The sequence below is a fragment of the Phycodurus eques genome, chromosome 1 (genome assembly GCF_024500275.1).
Source record: "Phycodurus eques isolate BA_2022a chromosome 1, UOR_Pequ_1.1, whole genome shotgun sequence".
Classification (NCBI taxonomy): domain Eukaryota; kingdom Metazoa; phylum Chordata; class Actinopteri; order Syngnathiformes; family Syngnathidae; genus Phycodurus; species Phycodurus eques.
In genome coordinates this window covers 27,727,222-27,750,633 of record NC_084525.1, presented here as the reverse complement: position 1 = coordinate 27,750,633, position 23,412 = coordinate 27,727,222, and the positions used below count along the sequence as shown (strand labels likewise).

The 23,412-nt window shown below is 41.9% G+C and overlaps 1 protein-coding gene across 1 annotated transcript in view; it reads left to right on the top strand.

The window, feature by feature from the left end:
- ankrd52a (ankyrin repeat domain 52a) overlaps nucleotides 1–23,412 on the top strand; it is a 63,016-nt gene that overhangs the window by 4,665 nt on the left and 34,939 nt on the right. The window contains exons 9-16 of the mRNA XM_061685804.1: nucleotides 3,973–4,051; nucleotides 6,745–6,859; nucleotides 16,812–16,894; nucleotides 16,989–17,106; nucleotides 19,760–19,828; nucleotides 19,922–20,062; nucleotides 22,522–22,584; nucleotides 22,680–22,791. Of these exons, the coding sequence (XP_061541788.1) occupies nucleotides 3,973–4,051; nucleotides 6,745–6,859; nucleotides 16,812–16,894; nucleotides 16,989–17,106; nucleotides 19,760–19,828; nucleotides 19,922–20,062; nucleotides 22,522–22,584; nucleotides 22,680–22,791 (780 nt within the window). The remainder of the gene's footprint in view (nucleotides 1–3,972; nucleotides 4,052–6,744; nucleotides 6,860–16,811; nucleotides 16,895–16,988; nucleotides 17,107–19,759; nucleotides 19,829–19,921; nucleotides 20,063–22,521; nucleotides 22,585–22,679; nucleotides 22,792–23,412) is intronic.

Sequence of the window (23,412 nt, the reverse complement as noted above, 5' to 3'; positions counted from 1 at the left end):
CGCACAGTAGATATAACCATTATGACATGGCTGCCACGTCGATGTCCCACATTCAACATGGCCCCCACGTAGGCATGGAAGGCACATGTTTTGGAATTGGATCTAGTCATATTGTATATCTGTGACCCGGAAATTCATAATTCCGTTTCTACCTGCATTGCGCAACAGCGGCCAATTCTGGAACAAACAAACTTGGTCAATGGCAGTTTAAGTGACAAATTGAAACTATTTTTGAACACATTGTTCAGTTCCGACTGTCCGTTTTATCCAATATCTGTAGTATCGGGGTCCATTTTATCAAGATTCCAATGTATGCAGTTTTTTCACAATTATAAACTGTTGCTATATGTCTTTAAAGGTCTCTGACCTTGTTATGTCAAAATACACAAAGGATAAAAAATTCCACCGCACGTAATATTACACTTATCACGCTGTAGTTTTGGGCAGGCGATTCTGTCTCACAAAAATGCCGAGTACGGCTTTAGTTACCTTGACAACTGGAGGCGGAGCTTGGGCTGGCGACGAAGTGAGCGACTGCTGTGTTGCCACTTACCTAACAATTTAGAAACTTTTCCAACCCCTCTTACGACTTTTTGTCCAGCCTACCTGGCTAATCTTAGGGCCTCTTTATACTCGCGCGGCCGACAGCGCCTGCATTGCATCACGTGACCGACTCATAGGGCAGCGCGACACTTGACACGCGCACGGCACAAATTGTGCGCATTCTGCGTGCCGAGATCCTCTCTCGTGATTGGTCCGTTTTAGTCACATGCAGTGATGACGTACTCAGCTTTCCGCTTTGTTCCACATACCACCGACGCCGCTGCCTTCTTGATTGATTTTGCAGTATAATTAAACATCATCTGTTCATCTAGGTCCATTTGTTCTAGCAGACACTGTTCCACAGTCGCCATTGTTGTTGCTTTATTCCTTGTTCCAGAAAGGAAAGTAAAAACGGCTACCGGAAATGGCCATAAAATGCAGAGGATACTCCACCCTGTGGTGTCCTAGCCAATACCAGCTGTAGCAACACCTCCGACTTGGAGGAGAACTGCAGCACATTTTCAAAACAGCGCGCCTGGGTTGCGCTCGAGTATAGAGGCAAACTGCGTGCGGGATAGCTACAGTGACAGCCACAGTGATCTCGGCGTGGTCGCTGCCTGCGCGAGTATAAAGAAGCCTTTAGGTGGAGAGAGACTGTGTGAGCAGTTACTATGTTATCAGAGCTGTTAAATTACGCTGTTACGGAAATCACTGAACGCTGACTCATTATGGCCGTAACAACCGATTGTTCCGGATATTGGGGGGGAATCCAGCGTCCGACATTATTGGCCAGTACTGTACTGTGCTGTGTCCCACCGTGATGAAAATTTTATAAATTAATTCGATGAAACAAACACCTTTATTGATTTAAAAAAAGAGAGAGCACAAAAAGCACACATGCTGTACAGTACAAAATTGTTTTGTAAGTACCATCCATCCATTTTCTTCCGCTTATCCGAGGTCGGGTTGCGGGGGCAGTAGCTTTAACAGGGATGCCCAGACTTCCCTCTCCCCAGCCACTTCGTCAAGCTCTTCCGGGGGGACCCAGAGGCCTTCTGAGACCAGCTGGGAGACATAGTCTCTCCAGCGTGTCCTGGGTCGTCCCCGGGATGTGGCGGAGCAGCGGCTCTACTCTTGAGCTCCTCCCCGATGACCGATCTTCTCACCCTATCTCTAAGGGAGAGCCCGGACACCCTACGGAGGAAACTCATTTCGGCCGCTTGTATCCGGGATCTTGTTCTTTTGGTCACAGTTGGTTTTGTAAGTACATTGCACAAAATTTAAACCAAAACTATTGTCCGTACATAAACTATCCATTTCAATCTATCAGTGATGTTATTTTTTTTGTTGGCAAAATAGTGCAGTTTTAATTTTGATGTTTGATATCTAATTAAACTGCTTTGATTGACTTGTGTTTTTTTGTTTGTTGTTGTTTTTTGTTACCAGGGTTGAAAACAGAATTGGCAAAGGTGAATTAATCCAGATACAGATATTTTTCATGATGGAACGTCAAAAATTTAATATACTAGTACTTTGATCTAGGCTGCAACTGCATCCACCATTACAAGGTTGATGTAATAAAAACATTAAAATGACAAATATTGACGCCATAATTTATTAATGATTATGATTATAACTGTCACACAGAAATGTTCTTGACAACATTTTGAAAATATGGAAATTCAGAAAAATTTGGACAAATTGTTCGAGAAGTGAATTTTTATAGGTTGGTAGCTCTGTCCTTCCGGACCTTGTGCTATACACATAATATAGTAACATACAGAAGACACCACCAATTGAATTTATCTACCTGATCCTTCTTGCCGTTAGAGGCAAGAAGGATCAGCAACGCCTGTCCAATAGTAGTTTTGTAGATTTCAGATAATGTTGCAGCCTTTTTACCCAAATCTACTGCCTTCATGTGTGCCTCCCCATAGTTGCTTCCAACTAGGGCTGCAGCTATCGACTATTTTAGCATTCGAGTATCCTACTAAAAATTTTATCGGGTATTTGAAAAATATATATTTTTGCTTGGATAAAGACCAATTATGAATACACAAGAAAGAATAAGCCATTTCACTTAAAAATGAATGACCAATTGTTTTTCTTTTTTGGATAATCAACTGTTTTGTTTTTGAAATGCACATTGAGCAACAAACTATTTTCTTGTCTAGAAATATTTTCAGTGAGGCAAGAAAACACAAATAAATTTGAGTTTAAACAACCTGGCCATAACATACAACTACACTGTGCGCGACTATAACATGACGTAACATATTCAGGGTGCTTGTTGAGCACAGTGAGATGTCTCAGCCTGACAAAATATGTCCTGCCATTAACAGGCAGCTGCTGTATATAACAATAGTATTGTACTATGAGGAGATATTTGTCTCAAAATTATTTGTACAAATATATCCGCGACTTACTCCCAGATACGGGCTGTTTCGGTCCCGATACGGCATACTAGTTTGGTCCGCATTGCTGGCAGTAAATCGGGTTCGTTTCCAGTGAGAGTTGGACTCCGCCAAGGCTGCCCTGTCACCAATTCAGTTAGTTACTGTTATAGACAGAATTTCTAGGTGCAGCTGGGGTATTGAGGGGGTCCGGTTTCGTGACATTAGTATCACGTCGTTTTTTGTAGAAGTCTCTCACTGGAACGGTTCACAGCCGAGTGTGAAGCGGCTGGGATGAAAATCAGCACCTCCAAATCTGAGCACATGGTCCTCAGTCAGAAAAGGGTGGAGTGCCCTCTCCGGGTCAAGGAGGAGATTGTGCCCCAAGTGGAGGAGCTTGAGTATCTTGTTCATGAGTGAGGAAAGAATGGAGCTGGAGGTCGACAGGCAGTGCAGCGTCTGCAGTGATGCGGACTCTGTATCGGTCGGTCTTGGTGAAGAAGGAGCTGAGCCGAAAGGCAACGCTCTTGATTTACGACTCTGTCTACTTTCCTACCCTCACCTATGGCCAGGAGGAGGTGGCTCGGGCGTCTGGTTAGGATACCTCCTGGGCGCCTCCTTGGTGAGGTGTTCTAGGCATGTCCCACCGGGAGGAGGCCCCGCGGACGACCCAGGGCACGCTGGAGAGACTACGTCTCTCGGCTGGCCTTGGAAAGCCTCGGAATTCCCCCGGAAGAACTGGACAAAGTAGCTGGGGAGAGGGAAGTTTGGGCTTCCCTGCTTAACCTGATGCCCCAGCGAGCCGACCTCGAATAAGCGGAGGAAAATAGATCGATGGATGGATGTTTACTGACGCTGTGGCGCAATGCAGGACTAATGGACTAATGTATTTCCGTGTCACAGATATACAATGACTAGTTTCCTTTTGAAGATCTCTCATACAAAGTGCCCTTTTTTCTGGCTTGTTCTTGGCGTCTCGTGAATTGAGATTGTGTTCTGGTTTCTGAACTGAACTTTTTGTTGTCCTCAACAACAGAGCAAAGAAGGGAAGAGCCCCCTGCACATGGCAGCTATTCATGGACGCTTCACACGCTCTCAGATCCTAATCCAGAACGGTAACCACCACTTTGCTATTCATTTTTGGATCAGAAAGTTTTTAAACGCTATTTTCACCCTCGTTAAAAAAAAATATATTTTTTTTTTGTGTGTGCAACATACAGTACAAAACATGAACCTTTTTTGTAGAGAAATGTTTTAGTGGCTTTTGTAGAGAAATGTTTTAATGGCTCCAAATCAAACTAAAAATATCAATTACCAAAAGACAGAAAAATCCTCATTTGGATCAGCACTAAATTGTTTTCTTTCATAGGTACACATAGGGTAGGGCATCGTTTGAATTTGAGCGATTCCGGTTCCAAATGCTTATCGATTCCGATTCTATTCGGGGGGGTGGGTCAAAAACGTTTGCATGGTTTAAATAAAAGGTGTCAAAATTATGAACATCCATTTTCTTCGTAGCCCGCAGATAGACTAAAATTAACATGTGACTCTGGTTTCTTTGTCACAAGTATCAATATCAAACCTATGAATCTAAAACGCAATGTGTGTGGAACTAACTCAATTTACTTAATATTCATTAATTAATGTTTCAGCTAAAAGTTAAATATAGCATTGTTAAAATAGTTATTTGGGACTGTTTTATCCGGTCAAATGGTTTATAGGTGTAAGTTTTAACTTGACTTCCTGTTTTGAGATTGTAGCCTTTTATTTTGAAGTAGGCTTTACACAATCAGGATTTTTGGGACCGATCAGTGAGTTTAAAAAAACGATAACCGATCCGATCACAAGATAGAGAAATGTCTACTTAAATGATCTGTTAATTTACTGTATACACTTATGTAGTTAATTGCTCCAAAAATTATATTTACCATCAATAATGTATCTTTGTTCCTCTATTTATGCCAGTGAGGCATAGTGACAGACAGAACAAATGAGTGGTCATCTATTAGATGGCAGGAAGTAAATACAGTAATTAATGTATCCACTTTTTGTGACATTTTTGTTTGTTGGTGTGCCGTGAGATTTTTCAATTGTAAAATATGTTCCTTGCCTCCATAAGGTTGGAAATCACTGCTCTAGTGAGATCGTGTATTCTAATCAGTCAGGTCAAACCAACATTACAACGTGACAGAAATAATGGGTGCTAACTTACTGTAATTAAATTACTTTATTTTAAATTAAATGACTTCACCCACACCGAAACGTTAAAGCATGATTCGACAGAACGGCGGCATGTTCATGTCCAACCGTTCGTGCTACCGCTAGCTTGCTAGGCTACATAACATTTTATTGCCTGCTTGCGAGCCGTATCGTATTCAAAGTACGTGAACATACCTCAAGCAAGCCTTAAATGAACATTCTCTCCTCTCCTGAGCACCGGTGACAACCAACACACGTTTTCCCCCATTTTGTTCTTACAAACACACGCCGCTCCACTCTTGTCCGGTCGCATTTGAGTTGACAAGCTAAAGCCCAATGATCGTAAAAAACAGGATGCGGTGGTATCGGAATACAAGATTTTATTGCAGTAGTCTGACATAGTGCAAGCGTGAAAGAGCAAATTTGTCTTGTAGTCTGATCCGGGCATTACGTGTTGTCTGTTTCAGACGTGTTGTCTGTTTCGACGTTTTTTCTAAAACAAATTTTTAAATAACTTCATTGGCCGTCAGATATTTACAGTACTACGTCAAAAGACACGACAAGGCTAAAAATAAACTAGCCTCTGGATTCAAATATACTGTGCACGCGGTGACGCGGAGTTAATTTGTTTTGCGGAGCGATCGGATCGGTGAATTATGACATTAAAGCCGATCAGCATAAAATGCAAAATATCGGCCGATACCGATCAGCCGATAAAAATCGGTGTAAAGTCTATTTTGAAGGGTACGCACTGGAACTCAGCACGAAAAGTAACTTCCCACAAGCCCTGGTGATTTATTTATTTATTTATTTATTTTAATGGATGGAGCCAAAAGCTATAAAACGTTGATTCCTTTCGCTACACACCGATGAGGCACAAGGTTAGTGTTTGTAATACTGTGAGATAACGTTTATGTGAATTTTGTCCAAATTCATTGTGATGTAAAGTTGCTACGGTTTTAGCTCAATGTTAAGCTTTTTTTTCTGTCATTGGCAAAAGTGCAACTGTTTACCTTATTAGCTGCCTCAATTTTGACATTGATGTATTTTATTGTTTCACTCACCCAGTTGACTGAGAGTTGACTTCACTGAAGCTACGCGCGGTGTAGGCTGAGGCTCAGAGCGGGAGGGAGAACGTCAGACTTGTACACATCATGAAAGCCTCCTTTGCACAATATAATCTTTTTCCAAGTGTTGTACTGAGGTGACTGGTCATTAATTTTAACAAAGTTAAGACATGTTTTGTTCGCTGCCACCACCATCTTCGTGCGCATTCTTCTTCGTTGGTTTTCACCACACTCTTCTGGTGGGTGGACTAGGCATTGAAACTGTGAACTGCAATTTTTTAATTTGAACGATTCTGGGAGAACCAGAACGTTAGTCCCGGTACCAATCGGTTCTCGATTTCACGATGCCCAACCCTAGATACACACCTCCTGTATGTCTTGAATTTAAAAAAAAATAAAAATACATGTATTATTTATTCAGAAATTAAGGAAATAATCTAGCCATGTTAACAAAAGTAGGGTTAAAACTCCTTGTTCTGCATATTATGGTTAACTAGATCATCATCCAAATCCAATCTGTACAACTCATTGTGTCCCATCAGGTGGTGAAATCGATTGTGTGGATAGGTATGGCAATACTCCTCTCCATGTCGCTGCTAAGTTTGGCCACGAATTGCTGATCAGCACTCTAATGACCAATGGAGCAGACACGGCCAGGTAGCAGAGACACAATAATATAAAACACAGAACAAAGCCTTTACAAACATGATCAAGCATATAGTAGCTGTCCAGTGGCAACCAGTTCAGAGACTTATTTCCTTAAAAAAAACAAAAAAACCTTAATGACTGATTTAGCATCAGAAAGGTAAACTCTACTGTCAGTTTAATTCTTTTTAATTGTTTAAGCAGACTTCTTCTCAGTAGGAACTAGGAACGGCTAATATGAGTAAGCGGTTGGCGCCCATGATGTCAGCACACTTTAATAATGTAATATACAGTGGGGCAAAAAAGTTTTGCAAGTTCTCCCACTTAAAAAGATGAGAGAGGCTTGTAATTTCCATCATAGGTATACCTCACCTATGAGAGAAAATGAGGGGGGAAAAAATACAGAAAATCACATTCTTATTTTTAAAGCATTTATTAGCAAATTATGGTGAAAATAATTATTTGGTCAAATACAAACAAGATTTCTGGCTTTTGCAGACCTGTAACTTCTTCTTTAAGAGGCTCCACTGTCCTCCACTTGTTACCTGTATTAATGGCACCTGTTTGAACTCATCAGTATAAAATACACCTGTCCACAAACTCAAACAGTCACACTCCAAACTCCACTATGGCCAAGACCAAAGAGCTGTCAAAGGACACCAGAAACAAAATTGTGGACCTGGACCAGGCTGGGAAGACTGAATCTGCAATAGCTAAGCAGCCTGGTGTGAAGAAATCAACTGTGGGAGCAATTATTAGGAAATGGAAGACATACAAGACCACTGATAATCTCCCTCTATCTGGGGCTCCATGCAAGATCTCACCCTGTGGGGTCAAAATGATCATAAGAACGGTGAACAAAAATCCCAGAACCACACGGAGGGGACCTAGGGAATGACCTGCAGAGAGCTGGGACCAAAGTAACAAAGGCTACCATCAGTAACACACTACGCCGCGAGGGACTCAAATCCTAGAAGTCCTAGAAGTGTCTCCCTGCATAAGCCATTACATGTCCAGGCCTGTCTGAAGTTTGCTAGAGAGCATTTGGATGATCCAGAAGAGGATTCGGAGAAGGATATATGGTAAGATGAAATCAAAATATAACTTTTTGGTAAAAACTCAACTTGTCGTGTTTGGAGGAGAAAAATGGTGAGTTGCATCCAAAGAACACCATACCTACTGTGAAGCATGGGGGTGGAAATAGCATGCTTTGGGGCTGTTTTTCTGCAAAGGGACCAAGGACGACTGATCCGTGTAAAGGAAAGAATGAATGGGACCATGTATCGTGAGATTTTGAGGGAAAACCTCCTTCCATCAGCAAGGGAAGAAGAAGAAGAAAGAAGAAGAAACGTGGCTGTTTGAACTCATTTAGGTTTAGGTTTGGTCAGTGGTCTTGTATGTCTTCCATTTCCTAATAATTGCTCCCACAGTTGATTTCTTCACACCAGGCTGCGTACCTATTGCAGATTCAGTCTTCCCAGCCTGGTGCAGGTCCAAAGAAGAAGAAGAAGAAGAAGAAGAAACGTGGCTGGGTTTTTCAGCATGACAATGATCTCAAACACACTGTCCAAGCAATGAAGGAGTGGCTTCGTAAGAAGCATTTCAAGGTCCTGGAGTGGGCAAGCCAGTCTCCAGGTCTCAACCCCATAGAAAATCTTTGAAATGTGATTTTCTGGCTTTTTATTTTATTTTTTTTCTAATTTTGTCTCTCATAAGTGAGGTATACCTATGATGAAAATACAGGCATCTCTCACCTTTTTAAGTGGGAGAACTTGCACAATTGGTGGCTGACTAAATACTTTTTTGCCCCACTGTGTGTGTGTGTGTGTGTGTGTGTGTGCGTGCGTGCGTGCGTGCGTGCGTGCGTGTGCGTGCGTGTGCGTGTGTGTGTACAGTCCACTCCAAAAGTATTGGAAACGCAAGGTCCATTCCTTTGGTTTAGTTGTTTACTAAAGACATTAGGATTTCAGATCAAAAGATGACTATGAGACAAAAGTTCAGAATCCCAGCTTTTATTTCATGGTATTTACATATAGATGTGTTAAACAACTCAGGACACACCACCTTTTGTTTGAAACCACCCACTTTTCATGTGAATAAAAGTATTGGAGCAGACATTCTGAAATTAACTTTAAGTTAATAACATTTAATATTTTGTGGCATAACCCTTACTGGTAATATAAGCATCAAGCCTGTGACCCATTGACTTCACCAGACTGTTGCATTCTTAATTTGAAATGCTTTTCCAGGGCTTTACTGCAGCCTCTTTCAGTTCTTGTTTGTTTCCGGGTGTTTCTCCCTTTAGTCTCCTCTTCAGGAGGTCAAATGCATTCTCGATTGGGTTAAGGTCTGGTGATTGACTTGGCCAGTCTAAGACCTTCCACCGTCTGATGAAGTCCTTTGTTTTGTTGGCAGTCTGTTTTGGGTCATTGTCTTGTTGCATGATGAAGCTTCTCCCGCTTAGTTTGGATGCATTTTTCTGTAAATTGCCAGACAAAATGGATTTGTAGACTTCAGAATTCATTCTGCTGCTACCATCATGAGTTACATTATCAATAAAGACGAGTGAGCCCTTTCCAGAAGTAGCCATGCAAGCCCAAGCCATGACATTACCTCCACCATGGTTCACAGATGAACTTGTGTGTTTTGGATCATAAGCAGATCCTTTCTTTCTCCATAATGTGGCCTTTCCATCACTTTGGCACAGGTTCATTTTGGTCTCATCAGTCCATAAAACTTTGTTCCAAAACTTTTGTGGCTCATCTCTGCACTTTGCAAAATCCAATCTGGCCTTCCGGTTCTTTTTGTGATGAGTGGTTTGCATCTTGTGGTATGGCCTGTATATGTCTTCTCTTTAAGTCTTCGAACAGTGGATAGTTATACCTTCACCCCTGCCCTGTGGGGGTTGGCAGTAATGTTATGGAGTGTTGTCTTTTGATGTTTCTTCACAGTGTTTTGGCAAATCCTTTTCTGAGAGAATAAGTAAGAAAGCAATCTTTGTGGGTTTTTATTATAAGGAATAAAGGGAACTCTTTGTAAAGAGAGGAAAAGGTACAAGTCGTCACAAGTTGTCACCCCTTACTGAAGAGCAAGCAAAGAAACACCTTTGTTATATAGAACTGAGAGAGACAGAAGAAAATGAAAGAAAACAATTATCTTTGTTCAGCTGCACTCAAACTTCTCTTAATCGGAATGGGTACATGCAGAGACTGAGAAAAACAGCTAGTAGTCACAACATGGCCGGGAACAGCTAGTACGCACAATATGGCCGAAAAACAGCTAGTCCTCACAACATGGCCAGAACAATAAAATGTGAAGGTTGTGTAAAACAGAAGTAATATTTGGTATAGATGAAACATACATTTTCCAACTCAGCTCCCCCCTTTTGATAATATCACACAATCAACTATTAATCACATACAAAAGGAAAATTGTTAATCATTACATTCTAAGTACTTAAAAGTTACTAAATATTACTAAACACTAATATTTACAAACATTGATAGAATGGACCAATCAAAATGATATAACAGTATAATATCTATTAATAAAACAACCCTACAATCATCCAGAAATGTACACCTCAGGTTTAAGAAAATCATTTATAAGTGGGTTGTAAGTCAGTTATGCACCCAGTTAGACTGAGGAATCTGAATCATGGTCATCATTTAAGTCGTCGTTGTCATCCAAGTTGTCTGATTGAGGGAAAAGGTCAGGAAAACATTCGTCAGAGACTGAATAGTGAAATGGTGACTAGTGGACAAACTCTGTGTCAACCATGCGAGAGACTAGCGATTTCACCAAAGGGACGAAGCAACAGGACATGAAAAAGAGAACAAGCAAAGCGATACAAACCATCAGTGCAAAGCGATACAGCCAAGCCTGCCATCCAAGTCCAGTGAACCAGCTCGAATCGAGCACCTCCTCTCGGGCAATGACATTGCGGGGTGTAGTGAGGTTTTTAATGCTACTGGCTATGGCGCCGATATTGCCAGCATTGTCAGGAATGTACTGTATGTGCAACAGGTTTGGTTCAAGAGGGTCCAAACATCGCCCTGAGAAGCCAATAGCAGATCAAGTGTCATGCGGTTTTGGAGGGCTACTTCACGAATGCCATTAATTTCCACACGTGAAGCCTCAAGAATGGTCAGGCTAGTGTTAATAAAACTAGAAAAACGATAACTTCGAGTTTCATATCGTAACATCAATTTGCCCACCCCAATTTGAGGAAATAGAGAGTGTAATACCTTGGTACCCATTCTCCAAACCTTGTGATCGGTGGGGACACCCAAGCATCCACAATCCATTCACATATGGTGGTGTAACTCGCCCGGCGTTGCCTCCCAGTCTTAGTAAAGCTGTGTTCGCCATCTGTCAGCCGCCAGCTTTTCCTTGTAATCCGTAAGTGTAAGTTGCTGCGCCACGGTAGTCCTTGCCCGGATGGATAAATGGCGCCGCTTCATAAAACGAAAGCACCAAGAGGGACCTCCTTGAAAATGTTCGATTTTCATTTCTTCTGCAAGCGTTATTGCCCTCAGTCGAATGTTGACTGCAGAGACGCTTCTCCTGGCTGTTCTTTGCTCATTAATCCATTGCTGGAGTTGGTCTTCCAACTCTGGCCACCTCGCCTTGTTTCCGCGGAAACTCAGCTTCGTCTTCTTGACTTAACTAAGCTCGTTTTCCTGCTTCCTCCACTTGCAAACCATGGATTCATTGATCTTGAATTGTCTCGCGGATGCTCAATTCCCATGTTCCTCCGCGTAACTGACAGTTTGCAGCTTAAACTGTGCTTTGTAAACGCGTCTCTTCATAGGTGCCATTTTCAGGGGTCCTTAGCCAAACCGATGTTGTTTTGCACAATGCACACCCCGGCGGTATATACCTACTGGGGACGTGGCTTTAGCATCCCCCTTCACGCGCACCCTTCCCCCTTTACGTCCGGATGCTGTCCTCAGCCACGTCCACTTTTCCTCTGTATAAGCAGCGTGTCGGCAGGAAATGCTCACAGTCAGTCAAGCGGAGTGCTCATCACACAACAACATTTCTAGATGTTGAAACTAACTCGGTCCACACATAAGGCGCGACGCATTATAAGGCACCCTATCCATTTTGGAGAAAATGTAAGACTTTTAAGTGCGCCTTATGGTTGTGAAAATACGGTAATTACTTAGCCTTATTAGGCCTACCTTTCCGGTCATCCGATGTAGAAGGTGAGGGAAGTGGAGGACCGTAAGAGGCCCTGGGACCTTCTTGCAGTGTGACCCGTGAACCCACGTACGCCTGGCTGGACTTGCTCCGGCTGCTGATTGACTTGTGCCAGCGGGGAATATGGGGGAACCTCACCTGGCGTTGTCCCAACATTTTGCACTAGGCAACCTCGGATATAGGGAGACAGGGGGAGTTTCTTTGCACTCTTTTCTTCATATTATTCTTGTCTGAGTCCTTTCGACCCTTCTCCGCTTATTAACCTCTGTCAACCATATTTCTAGACATTTGACATTTTTCTCAAGTTCTTCTAAATCCTTAACTTTAATTTTTTTGTTCTTCAAATGACTTTTTTTTTTTTTTTTTTTTTTTTCCTCCCAACTTTTCCTTCAGTTACTGTAATTGCTGTATACTTAACCTTCCCGTCACTGGGAAACCATATTCAGTTATCCATTTCCCCCTCATATGGGTCATAGCAGATGACATATACACCGGTAAATCTTTTTTGCTCTTCCCACTTCCCATTTCCAGTACTCGTTAGAAGCGCTTCTCTTTTTTACAATATTCGAACGTCTTCGTAATTGTCGAGGACCCAAACCCCTGATTGTCAGACTCAAACCTGGGGACCAGAACCCCTAACTGTCAGACTCGAACCTGGCCTTTAAAGACTTGAACCTTACCAATTGAAGACACACAAGGAATGTGGGAAGAGCAATTACCAATACCACTTAATACAAAGACAAGATTGTTCCAACCAAAATACACTACCATGTAAAAGCAAAAATGATTGAATTCATTACCCTAGTTCTTTGTTCTGGTCCGTTTAGAAACCCGAGGTGATGGCCGATCCAGAAGGGTGGCCGGGTAGTCCCCTGTCCTAATGTTGGGTAGGGGCAGGACTGTTGTGTTCGTCCCGGATGATCAGTCACTACTCCGGCGGGCCTCTGGATCGGCGATCAATCCTGGAATCCCACTTCTGACACCAGCTGTTTTGGCAAATCTTTTTCTGACAGAATAAGTAACGAAGCAATCTTGTCTGTGGGTTTTTATTTCAATGAAAAAGGAAAGTCTTTGCGAAGAGAGGAAAAGGTACAAGTCGTCACGAGTTGTCACCCCTTACTAAAGAGCAAGCAAAGAAACACCTTCGTTATATAGAAGTAAGAGAGACAGAGAAGAAAAGGAAAGAAAACAATTATCTTTGTCCAGCTGAATTTTAACTTATCTTTAGCGGAATGGGTACATGTAGAGACTGAGGAAAAACAGCTAAAAAAAAACAGACAGTGTTTGTGCAATAGCTCTGATAGATTTTCCCTCTTCTCTCAGCTTCCAAATGGTTTGCTTTTCTCCCATAAACAGTTTTCTAGTCTTCTTGTTTGCTTAAAAGCAAATGCAATTTTCACAGGTGAAACCCAAAGCCAAAAACAAGCACTATCTAATGTTTATCAATCTAAAAGGCAACACCGAAGCAACTAGAAACACCCATCAGTCACATGTTCCAATACTTTTGCTCACTTGAAGAGTGGGTGGCTTCAAACAAAAACTGCTTTGTCTTGAGTTGTTTAACACATCTAGATGTAAATACCATGAAATAAAAGCTGGAATTCTGAACTTTTGTCTCATATTCATCGTTTGAGCCGAAAAAACAAAGGAATTGACCTTGCCTTCCCTGTGTGTGTGTGTGTGTGTGTGTGCGTGCGTGTGTTTGTGTGTGTGTTTGTATATGTACAGCGGCTATGTAAGATGTCACCATTTTTCTCACTACATATATTTCTAAAGGTGCTATTGACATGTAAATTTCACCAGATGTTGGGAACAACCCATATATAGAAAGATCGTAGAACAAATAAGCTCAGAAATGAAGTGTGTAATAATGTGAAATGAAACAGGGAAAAACTATTGAACACGCTAACTGGTATTTAATACTTTGTACAAAAGCCTTTGTTTGCAATGACAGCTTCAAGATGCCTCCTGTATGGAGAAACTAGTCTCATGCATTGCTATGGTGTGATTTTGTCCCATTCCTCCACACAACCAGTATACACAGTATCTGAAGTTGTAACATACAGTATACACACAATTTTTGAGAACAGCACATCTAAAAAAAACAAATCTTGAAGGTTCTGTGGGCTTCTTTTATGGACCTAGAGTTTCAGTTCTTTCCATAGATTTTCGATTGGATTCAAGTCACCTGATTGGCCGGGCCAGTTTAGCAGCTTTATATTTTTTTCTTTGAAACCAATTGAGAGTTTCCTTGGCAGTACGTTTTGGATCAGTATCCTGCTGAAATGTCTACCCTTGTTTCATTTTCATCATCCTCGTAGATGGCAGCAGATTTTTGTCAAGAATGTCTCGGTATATTTGCCCATTCATCCTTCCTTCAATAGTGTGAGGTTTGCCAGTATTATTTGCTGAAAAGCAGCTCCATACCATCATGTTCCCACCTCCTAACTTCACTGTTTGTATGGTGTTTTTGGGGTGATGTGCAGTGCCATTTCTCCTCCAAATGTGGTGTGCATTATGGCATCCAAACAGTTCAATTTTGCTCTCATCCGACCAGACTATATTCTCCCAGTATTTAACTGGCTTGTCCAAATGTTGTTCAGCAAACTTTAAATGAGCTTTTGAAATGCTTTTTTTTTTCTTTTCTCTCTCTCTCTCTCTCTCTCTCTCTCTCTCCAAGCAATGGGGTTATGCATGGTGAGCGTGCATACAGGCCATGGCAGTGGAGTGCATTACTTACTGTTTTCCTTGTGACAACAGCACCTGCTAATTCCAAGTCTTTTTGAAACTCTCCTCAGGTGGTCCTTGGCTTTTGGACAACTCTTCTGATTATTCTTTGCACTCCTCTATCACAAATCTTGCGAGGAGCACCTGATCCAGGCAAATCTGCGGTGGTATAATTGGCTTTCCACTTACGTATATGGCCCCAACCGTGCTCACTCTAACGTTCAGAAGCTTAGATATGCGCCTGTAACTAATGCCATCGTTGCCATTATGTTTTGCAACAGTTAGTTTGCAATGGTCTTGAGACAGCTCTTTGCTCTTACCCATGATGAAATCTGTCTTGACTCACACCTTGGCAATGAGACCTTTCTTTGTATGTATGAATTACTTGGGTTGTTCCCAACATCTGGTGAAAATTGCATATCAATAGCACCCTTGGAAAAATATTTAGTGCGAAAAATGGTGACGTGTTAAATACTTATTTCAGCCACTGTATTATATGTATATATATATTCCGTACCGCTTAGCCTCACTAAGGTAGCGGGTGTGCTAGAGCTTATCCCAGCTGACTCTGGACGAGAGGCAAGGTAGACCCTGAACTGGTCGCCAGCCAATTGCAGGGAACATATAAACAAACAACCATTCACACTTTTAGACAATACACACAATTTAGACTTTTTAATTAACCTACTATGCATGTTTTTGGAATGTGGGAGGAAACCAGAATACCCAGAGAAGACTCACACAGGCATAGGGAGAACATGTAAACTCCACACAGTTAGTTTTATTTTCTCCACTTTAAGATCATCATCACAAATGTAAATATCAGACAAGTATAACGCAATTGACCTTAAAATGCTTTTTTAAAATGGTGGTTTCATTTATTAAGGGGGAAAATATATTCATTTACCAGGGTCTGTGTGAAAAAGTAATGGCCCTAAACAGCAACTGGTTGGGCCATCTTCAACAGTAGCAACAACTGAAATCAAGCGTTTTCTATAACTGGCAATGAGTCTTTCACATCTCTGTGGAGATATTTTGGCCCACTCTTACTTGTAGAATTGTTTGAATTCAGCAAAAATAATTTTTTTTTTTAGCATCAACTGCCTTTTTTTTTTTTTGCTCATGCCACTGCATTTCAATCGGATTCAAGTCTGGAATTTTGACTTTTCTTTTTTTTAAAGCCATTTGAAAGTTTACTTTCTGGTGTGTTTTAGATCATTATCTTGCTGCCAGGCACTGCTGCCAAATAGCCAAATCAACCCCACCCAAGACCCACCGTCCCCCATGTGGTGCATTAAAATCCTGGGGGGCAGACAGGGCTGTTCTTTATAATTTGTCCTGAGTTCCCTTGTGGCCTCCTGGATGAGTCACTGCTGTTTTATTAAGGTAATCTTTGTAGGCTGGCCACTCCTGCAAAGGTTTATCACTGTTCCATGTTTTCTCCATATGAGGATAATTGTTCTCCTTGGCTGGAATCCTAACGCTTTTGAAATTTATTTTGTAACAATTTCCAGACTGGTAGCTGTCAATTACTTTATTTCTTGACTGTTCTGGAATTTCTTTGGATCGTGTCATTTTGTTGCAGCTTTTTTAGATCTTTTGTCCGACTTGATTTTGTCGGGAGAGATTCTGGTTAAGTGATTTCTTCATTGAACAGGTCTGGAAGTAATCAGGCATGGGTGTGATCTGTGAAAATTAACAAAAAATTGTAATTAGTCACAATTAAGTCATGATTTAACAAGGGGGTTGATTACTTTTTTACACAGGGCCAGGTAACTTTGTTTTTCTTTTCCTTAATAAATGAAATCACCATTCAAAAACAGCGTTTTAAATTTGCTTTGGTTATATTTGTCTGATATTTACGTTTGTTTGATGGTCTTAAAGTGGGGAAATCACGTGTGTATGATGGACGCTTCTGGTGTAGTAGCTGTAATGAACCAAAGTATGGCTTTCCATTTAAAGTGGTCTTATGTGATTATTACAATGACGATGTGTTCAAAGGAGCTAACTTTCTGTTCTTGTGTTATTCCAGACGTGGGATACATGGAATGTTCCCCTTGCACTTAGCTGTGCTTTACGGGTTTTCAGACTGTTGTCGGAAGTTACTCTCCTCAGGTTTGTGATGGAAAATAACATGCCAGCACCTAAACCACCTTTGTTTGTTTGTGTGTGTGTTTACAAAAGACTCATCAATCCGTCCCCCTCACAGGTCAGTTGTACAGCATTGTCTCCTCTATGAGTAAGGAGCATGTGCTGTCAGCAGGGTTTGACATTAACACCCCTGACAACTTTGGGAGGACCTGTCTACACGCTGCTGCCTCTGGAGGGTAAGAAAGTGTTGGCGGCTGAAAATGGGGTTCACCATTCCTTTTAATCCGAAGGGCCGACGCATGTTCATGTCGTCAAATCACTGGCGCCTGGTCAAATTTCATATCAACAGTCTTCCGATTTAGTAACCACAGTGGAACCTTGTGTTACGAACGACCTGTTTTACGAACAGTTCAGGTCACGAAATTCCTTCTTTTTACTTCCTATTTTCGGTTTGCGAACAGTCTTGCTGTGGATGAACGGAAGGATCTATGTTGTGCTTAAATAGTGAAAATAGTGTTAGGAAGCACTTGGCATAAGCACTTGGCATAAATGAGCGGAAAGATCTGTGCTATGCTTATTCTCGAGTTGTTCAACCTTCATTGACTGTGCATCACACGATGCAAAAGGTAGGCACTGTATCTTTGTCATTGTTGTTTTTTTTTGGTCTTTGTCTGACAAAAATGAAAAAGCACTGAATGTGGGTGGACGAGTATGTTCTGATGGCTACATGAAATCACTTACTTTTCGGTAGTCAAAATTAATATAATTCAAAGAATGATTTGAGAAGACGTGATCATGATTTTTATCTTTTTTTAGGTGCTCGTATACAAACTATGAACCAATGCCACCTGTCGTCAAGCCTTTGTTTGCACACACACACGCACACCGGAAGGGGCAACATCAGCAGGTGTAGGGCGGCAGGTTTGAAAGCTAAAAGTGACAAGCATTTGACTAAATCAATGTAATTCTGTTTGATGACTACAGTAATTTGTATATCAAAATAAATCATATTTTTTGTTCATGACAGAGGTATATTTCAGACGATCCTTCTCATCTTCCCTTTAAAGACAAAGAAGAATAAGCCATTGTCTTGTTTATTTAGTGTTTTATTTCACTTATTTCTATATATTACCCTATATATTTTTTTAACCACACTGAAAAAAGGTATCACCTAATTTGGGGGCTGGAACTGATTAATTGCATATTCATTCATTTCAATGGGAAACATTACCTCGGTTTACGAAGTGTTTCAGGTTACAAACGGCGTCACAGGATGAATTAAGTTCATAACCCAAGTTTCCACTGGAACATAACAGTTATAAAGTTAATATAACTAAGATTTGGCAAAAGCAACAATCTAACAGCAGGTTTGGCATCTGGAAAGGCTGAAAGTGTTATTGTTCTCCTCTTTTATCCTGATCTTGTTGCCTCTGTGATCCATCATGACATTCCGTATAAATGAGGTGCAAATGGTTCGCCTTCTTTGATCTGTGCTCCTGCAAACAAACACCTCCTGCCCAAAAACAGATGCTCTGACCCCCACAATCTCTTACAACCATGTTACCCCTTTACAACCCTTATCAACAAATGGAATGTTCATTGACCTATAAAACTGAAACTACCCCTGACTTCTATAGGCCATACTTTTCATGCAAGCTTAACTGCAGTACATTGATCCATATACTGTTAAGCTCACTAAATAAATCATAATAATTTAAAAAAAAAAAGCTTTACTGTGTTTACATATAAGCCACCTAAATGCGAGTGTGCGCTGTTGCCCCTGGTGTGCACGCCTGAGCTTGACTGGCAATAGTGTGACACAGGTAGACGATATCAAGATGAAGTAGTAGTAGTGCAGCAGTTCTGTTTCCACAGTGCTGAGACTCTTTGCATGTTACTACTGCTGTATGTTGTTGTTTGAATTGAATTGAAAATTACCGCAGTAATGATGGTAATTCCTTCTTGCCTGTCCATGGCGTTTCCTGTTAATGTTAACATTAAGCTTGTGGACTTTTGTTATGGTAATGGCAGTGATGCTGTGTTGAAAGTACTTCGAATGGACATTTATGGACCATGATGTGAATATCACCACGTCTGCACAGTCTCTGGCACTGTTGTCAGGGCCAAACACAAAAGGAGAAATGACCACAGTCACCACACTTCCCCATTTGTCCTTTTTGTCATTTATTTAACGTACATAAACTGTACAGGGCAAGAGCTACATTTCTTAGTAGACCGGCACTTGTGTTTTAAGCAAGACTGTCAATTGATTTTTATTTATTTTTTTAAATCAGAATAATCACACTTTACACACAACAGGCGCCAAATATACCACACATAGTACCACATTTGGCTTTGAGATGGTATTTTAAACTTGTTCTTCGCTGAAAAGAGTTCAGCATTGCATATGCAAATTACCTACATTTCCCCCCCCCAAACGTTCCATCGGGTTGACATTTGAAGTAAAATTTGCCGCCGAGCAGTCAGTCTCCTCACTCATCTTTGCAGTGGCGTAAGCGTTGACCTGATTACTGACCTTATAGCAAGCTGCACCGCATTTCATATATCCATCTGCAGTTAAGGTAAAGGAGCGTGTGTGGTCAAAATAAATTGTCATTAATCTGAGTTAATACATGATTTTTTTTTTATGAATCATGAGTTAACACTTTAATTTTGACAGCCCTAGTTTAAAGCAAAATTAACGAACGTCATGCAGTGGCATGCTTTTTATTTTAAGATTGCAGAAATTGTACAGTGTAGAATTCGCTTAATTAAGATGGCTTAAAAAAATGTGATTCCATATGACAATCTCAAGAGCATTTTTTGCTTTTGCTCCAACATCGCAAATCTATCTTTGACTGGACTGTTGATTATTGTCTTTCTTTCCAGAAATGTTGAATGTCTGAACTTGCTCTTAAGTAGTGGCACAGACTTGAACAGGAGGGACCTAATGGGAAGGTGAGAGTTTGCACAGAATGTCATAAAATGTAATGTGTACAGTATTTCTATGCAACTTGTGTGCATGACCCATTTTTGCTTCCTTGCTACCAGAACACCATTACACTATGCGGCTGCTAATGGGAGGTACCAGTGCACTGTGACTTTGGTGAGCGCTGGTGCCGAGATCAACGAGCCTGATCAAACAGGCTGCACCGCCCTGCACTACTCTGCAGCCTCACAAGCCTTCAGCAGGTAAGGGGGGAAAACAAACAGCAGCACAAATAGGGATAATTTGATTTTTCATGGGTTTATCTTTGTGGCATGAATTTGTTGTTATAAAGAATTTTAAATTAAAAAAAAAAAATTTTTTTTAAAAATTAAAAATTTATCTCCGGGTTTGAGGTCACCGAGGTGGTTAAAAAGCTTCTCGGTGGCAAGGCCCCGGGGGTGGATGAGATTCGCCCGGAGTTCCTAAAGGCTCTGGATGTTGTGGGGCTGTCCTGGTTGACACGCCTCTGCAACATCGCGTGGACATCGGGGACAGTGCCTCTGGATTGGCAGACTGGGGTGGTGGTCCCCCTTATTAAGAAGGGGGACCGGAGGGTATGTTCCAACTACAGGGGGATCACACTCCTCAGCCTCCCTGGTAAGGTCTAGACAGGGGTGCTGGAGAGGAGGGTCCGTCGGGAAGTCAAATCTCAGATCCAGGAGGAGCAGTGTGGTTTTTGTCCTGGCCGTCAAACAGTCGACCAGCTCTACACCCTCGGCAGGGTCCTCGAGGGTGCATGGGAGTTCGCCCAACCAGTCTACATGTATTTTGTGAACTTGGAGAAGGCGCTCGACCGTGTCCCTCAGGGAGTTCTTTGGGAGATGCTTCAGGAGTATGGGGTACCGAACCCGAGACGGGCTGTTCGGTCCCTGTACGACCGGAGTCAGGGTTTGGTCCGCATATCCGGCAGTAAGTCTGACTCGTTTCCGGTGAGGGTTGGACTCCGTCAAGGCTGCCCTTTGTCACCGATTCTCTTCATAACTTTTATTGGCAGAATTTCTGTTGGCTTCATCAAGCCGTGATCTCCAACTCTCACTGGAGCGGTTCGCAGCCGGGATTCTCATCCCAGAAGCAGCTGGGATGAGAATCAGCACCTCCAAATCTGAGACCATTGTCCTCAGTCGGAAAAGGATGGCCTGCCCTCTCCAGGTGGGGGATGAGTTCCTGCCCCAAGTGGAGGAGTTCAAGTATCTTGAGGTCCTGTTCACGAGTGAGGGAAGAATGAAACGGGAGATCGACAGGCGGATCGGTGCAGCGTCTGCAGTTATGCGGACTTTATATCAGTCCGTTGAGGTAAAGAAGGAGCTATGATCTACATTCCTACCCTCACCTATGGTCACGAGCTGTGAGTCGTGACCGAAGGAACAAGATCCCGGATGCAAGCAGCCGAAATGAGTTTCCTCCGCAGGGTGCCCGGGCTCTCCCTTAGAGATAGGGTGAGAAGCTCGGTCATCTGGGAGGATCTCAGAGTAGAGCCGCTGCTCCTCCACATCAAGAGGAGCCAGATGAGGTGGCTGGGGCATCTGATTCGGATGCCACCCGGACGCCTCCCTGGTGAGGTGTTCCTGGCACATCACACCGGGAGGAGACCCCGGGGACGACCCAGGACATGCTGAAGAGACTGTCTTTCGGCTGACCTGGGAACGCCTCGGGATCCCCCCGGAAGAGCTGGATGAAGTGGCTGGGGAGAGGGAAGTCTGGGCGTCCCTGCTAAAGCTACTCCCCCTGCGACCCGACCTCGGATAAGCGGTAGAAAATGGATGGATGGTGCTGTCCATTTTTTCCTGATCATCCTTAAAATGGTTCTACACCTTCATTGAAGTCCAGCTTTGTTTGATTATACTGATTCACTTGATTAAGAAAACCAAACACCTGTCGATATATAAGACCTTACAACTCACAGTGCATGTCAGAGCAAAGGAACTGCCTGAATAGCTCAGAGACCGAATTGTGGCAAGGCACAGATCTGGCCAAGGTTACAAAAAACATTTCTGCTGCACTTAAGGTTCCTAAGAGCAAAGTGGCCTCCATAATCTTGAAATCCTTCCACTAAATACTGAGCAAAGGGTCTGAATACTTATGGCTGTGTGGTAGTTCAGTTTTTCGTTTTTAATAAATCTGCAAAAATGTCAACATTTCCTTTTTTTCTGTCAATATGGGGTGATGTGTGCACATCAATGTGGAAAAAAAATATCTTAAATGATTTTAGCAAATGGCAATTTTTTTAGCAATATAAAAAAGACTGAATACTTTCCGTACTCACTGTATGTATATATATCAGAATCATCTTTATTTGCCAAGTATGTCCAAAAAACACACAAGGAATTTGTCTCCGGTAGTTTGAGCCGCTCTAGTACGACAACAGACAGTCAATTGACAGAGAACACTTTTGAGACATAAAGATATTGACCAAAAAACAGTCACTGAGCAATAAAGGGTTGCTAGTTATCTGGTAATGCCGGTACTTTTTTTTTTGTTTGTTTGTTTCTGTTTGGTTCTTCTTTTTTTTTTTTGACAATTGTGCAAAAAGATGCAGAGTACGTGTGTGTATGCATGTATCTATGTACGTGTGTGTGTATGTGTGTGTGTGTGTGTATATATATATATATATATATATATATATACATACACACACATATATTCTTTAATTTGTTCTTTTCAGAGGTGATGGTCATTTTTATGGGAATCATCAGCATGATGAAGAAGAGGTGAAGGAATCATACTTGTGAGTTTTTCCTGCTTAGTTCTGTCTCACTACATCTGCCTTTATTTTTGGTCAAAGCAATGCAACGTCCTTCTGTCTTTCCTTCCTGTTAACAGCTGCTTGGAGCATCTTCTGGACAATGGCGCCGATCCCTCGATGGTCAACGCTAAGGGTTACAGCGCTGTTCACTATGCAGCTTATCATGGCAACACACAGAACCTGGAGCTGGTACGTGCATTTTTTTTGGTCTGTATCCAAAGATTAGTTGTATTTAGAGCGTTACCACAAATACCTCGAAATGGACCAACATTTTGGCCGGAAAAGTGTCCACAACTCTGGAGTTTGAACTTTATCTCACGAGAGCTTAGGCTAGCAAGCATCAAAGTGCAAAGAATCAGAATCCTCTTTATTTGCCAACTATGTCAGAAACACACAAGGAATTTGTCTCTGGTAGTTGGAGCCGCTCTAGTACAACAATAGACAGCCATTTTGACAAAAAATACTTTTGAGATAGAAAAACATAACACACTACGGAGAGTCACTTGGCCTCTAGCAATTTCATGGCAAGAGGGAAAAAGCTATTGGAATGTCTGCTTATTTTAATTTGCATTGATCGATAGCACCTACCTAAGGGAAGGAGCTGGAAGAGGTGGTGACCAGGATGTGGAGGGTCCAAGAGGATTTTGCATGCTGTTGTCTGAGTTCTGGCAACGTGCAATTCCTCAAGGGTGGGTTGGGGGGTACCGACGATTTTTTCGGCAGTCCTGATTGTCCATTTAAGTCTGAGTTTGTCCTTTTTTGTGGCAACACCAAACCAGACTGTGATGGATGAACACGGGACTGATTTGA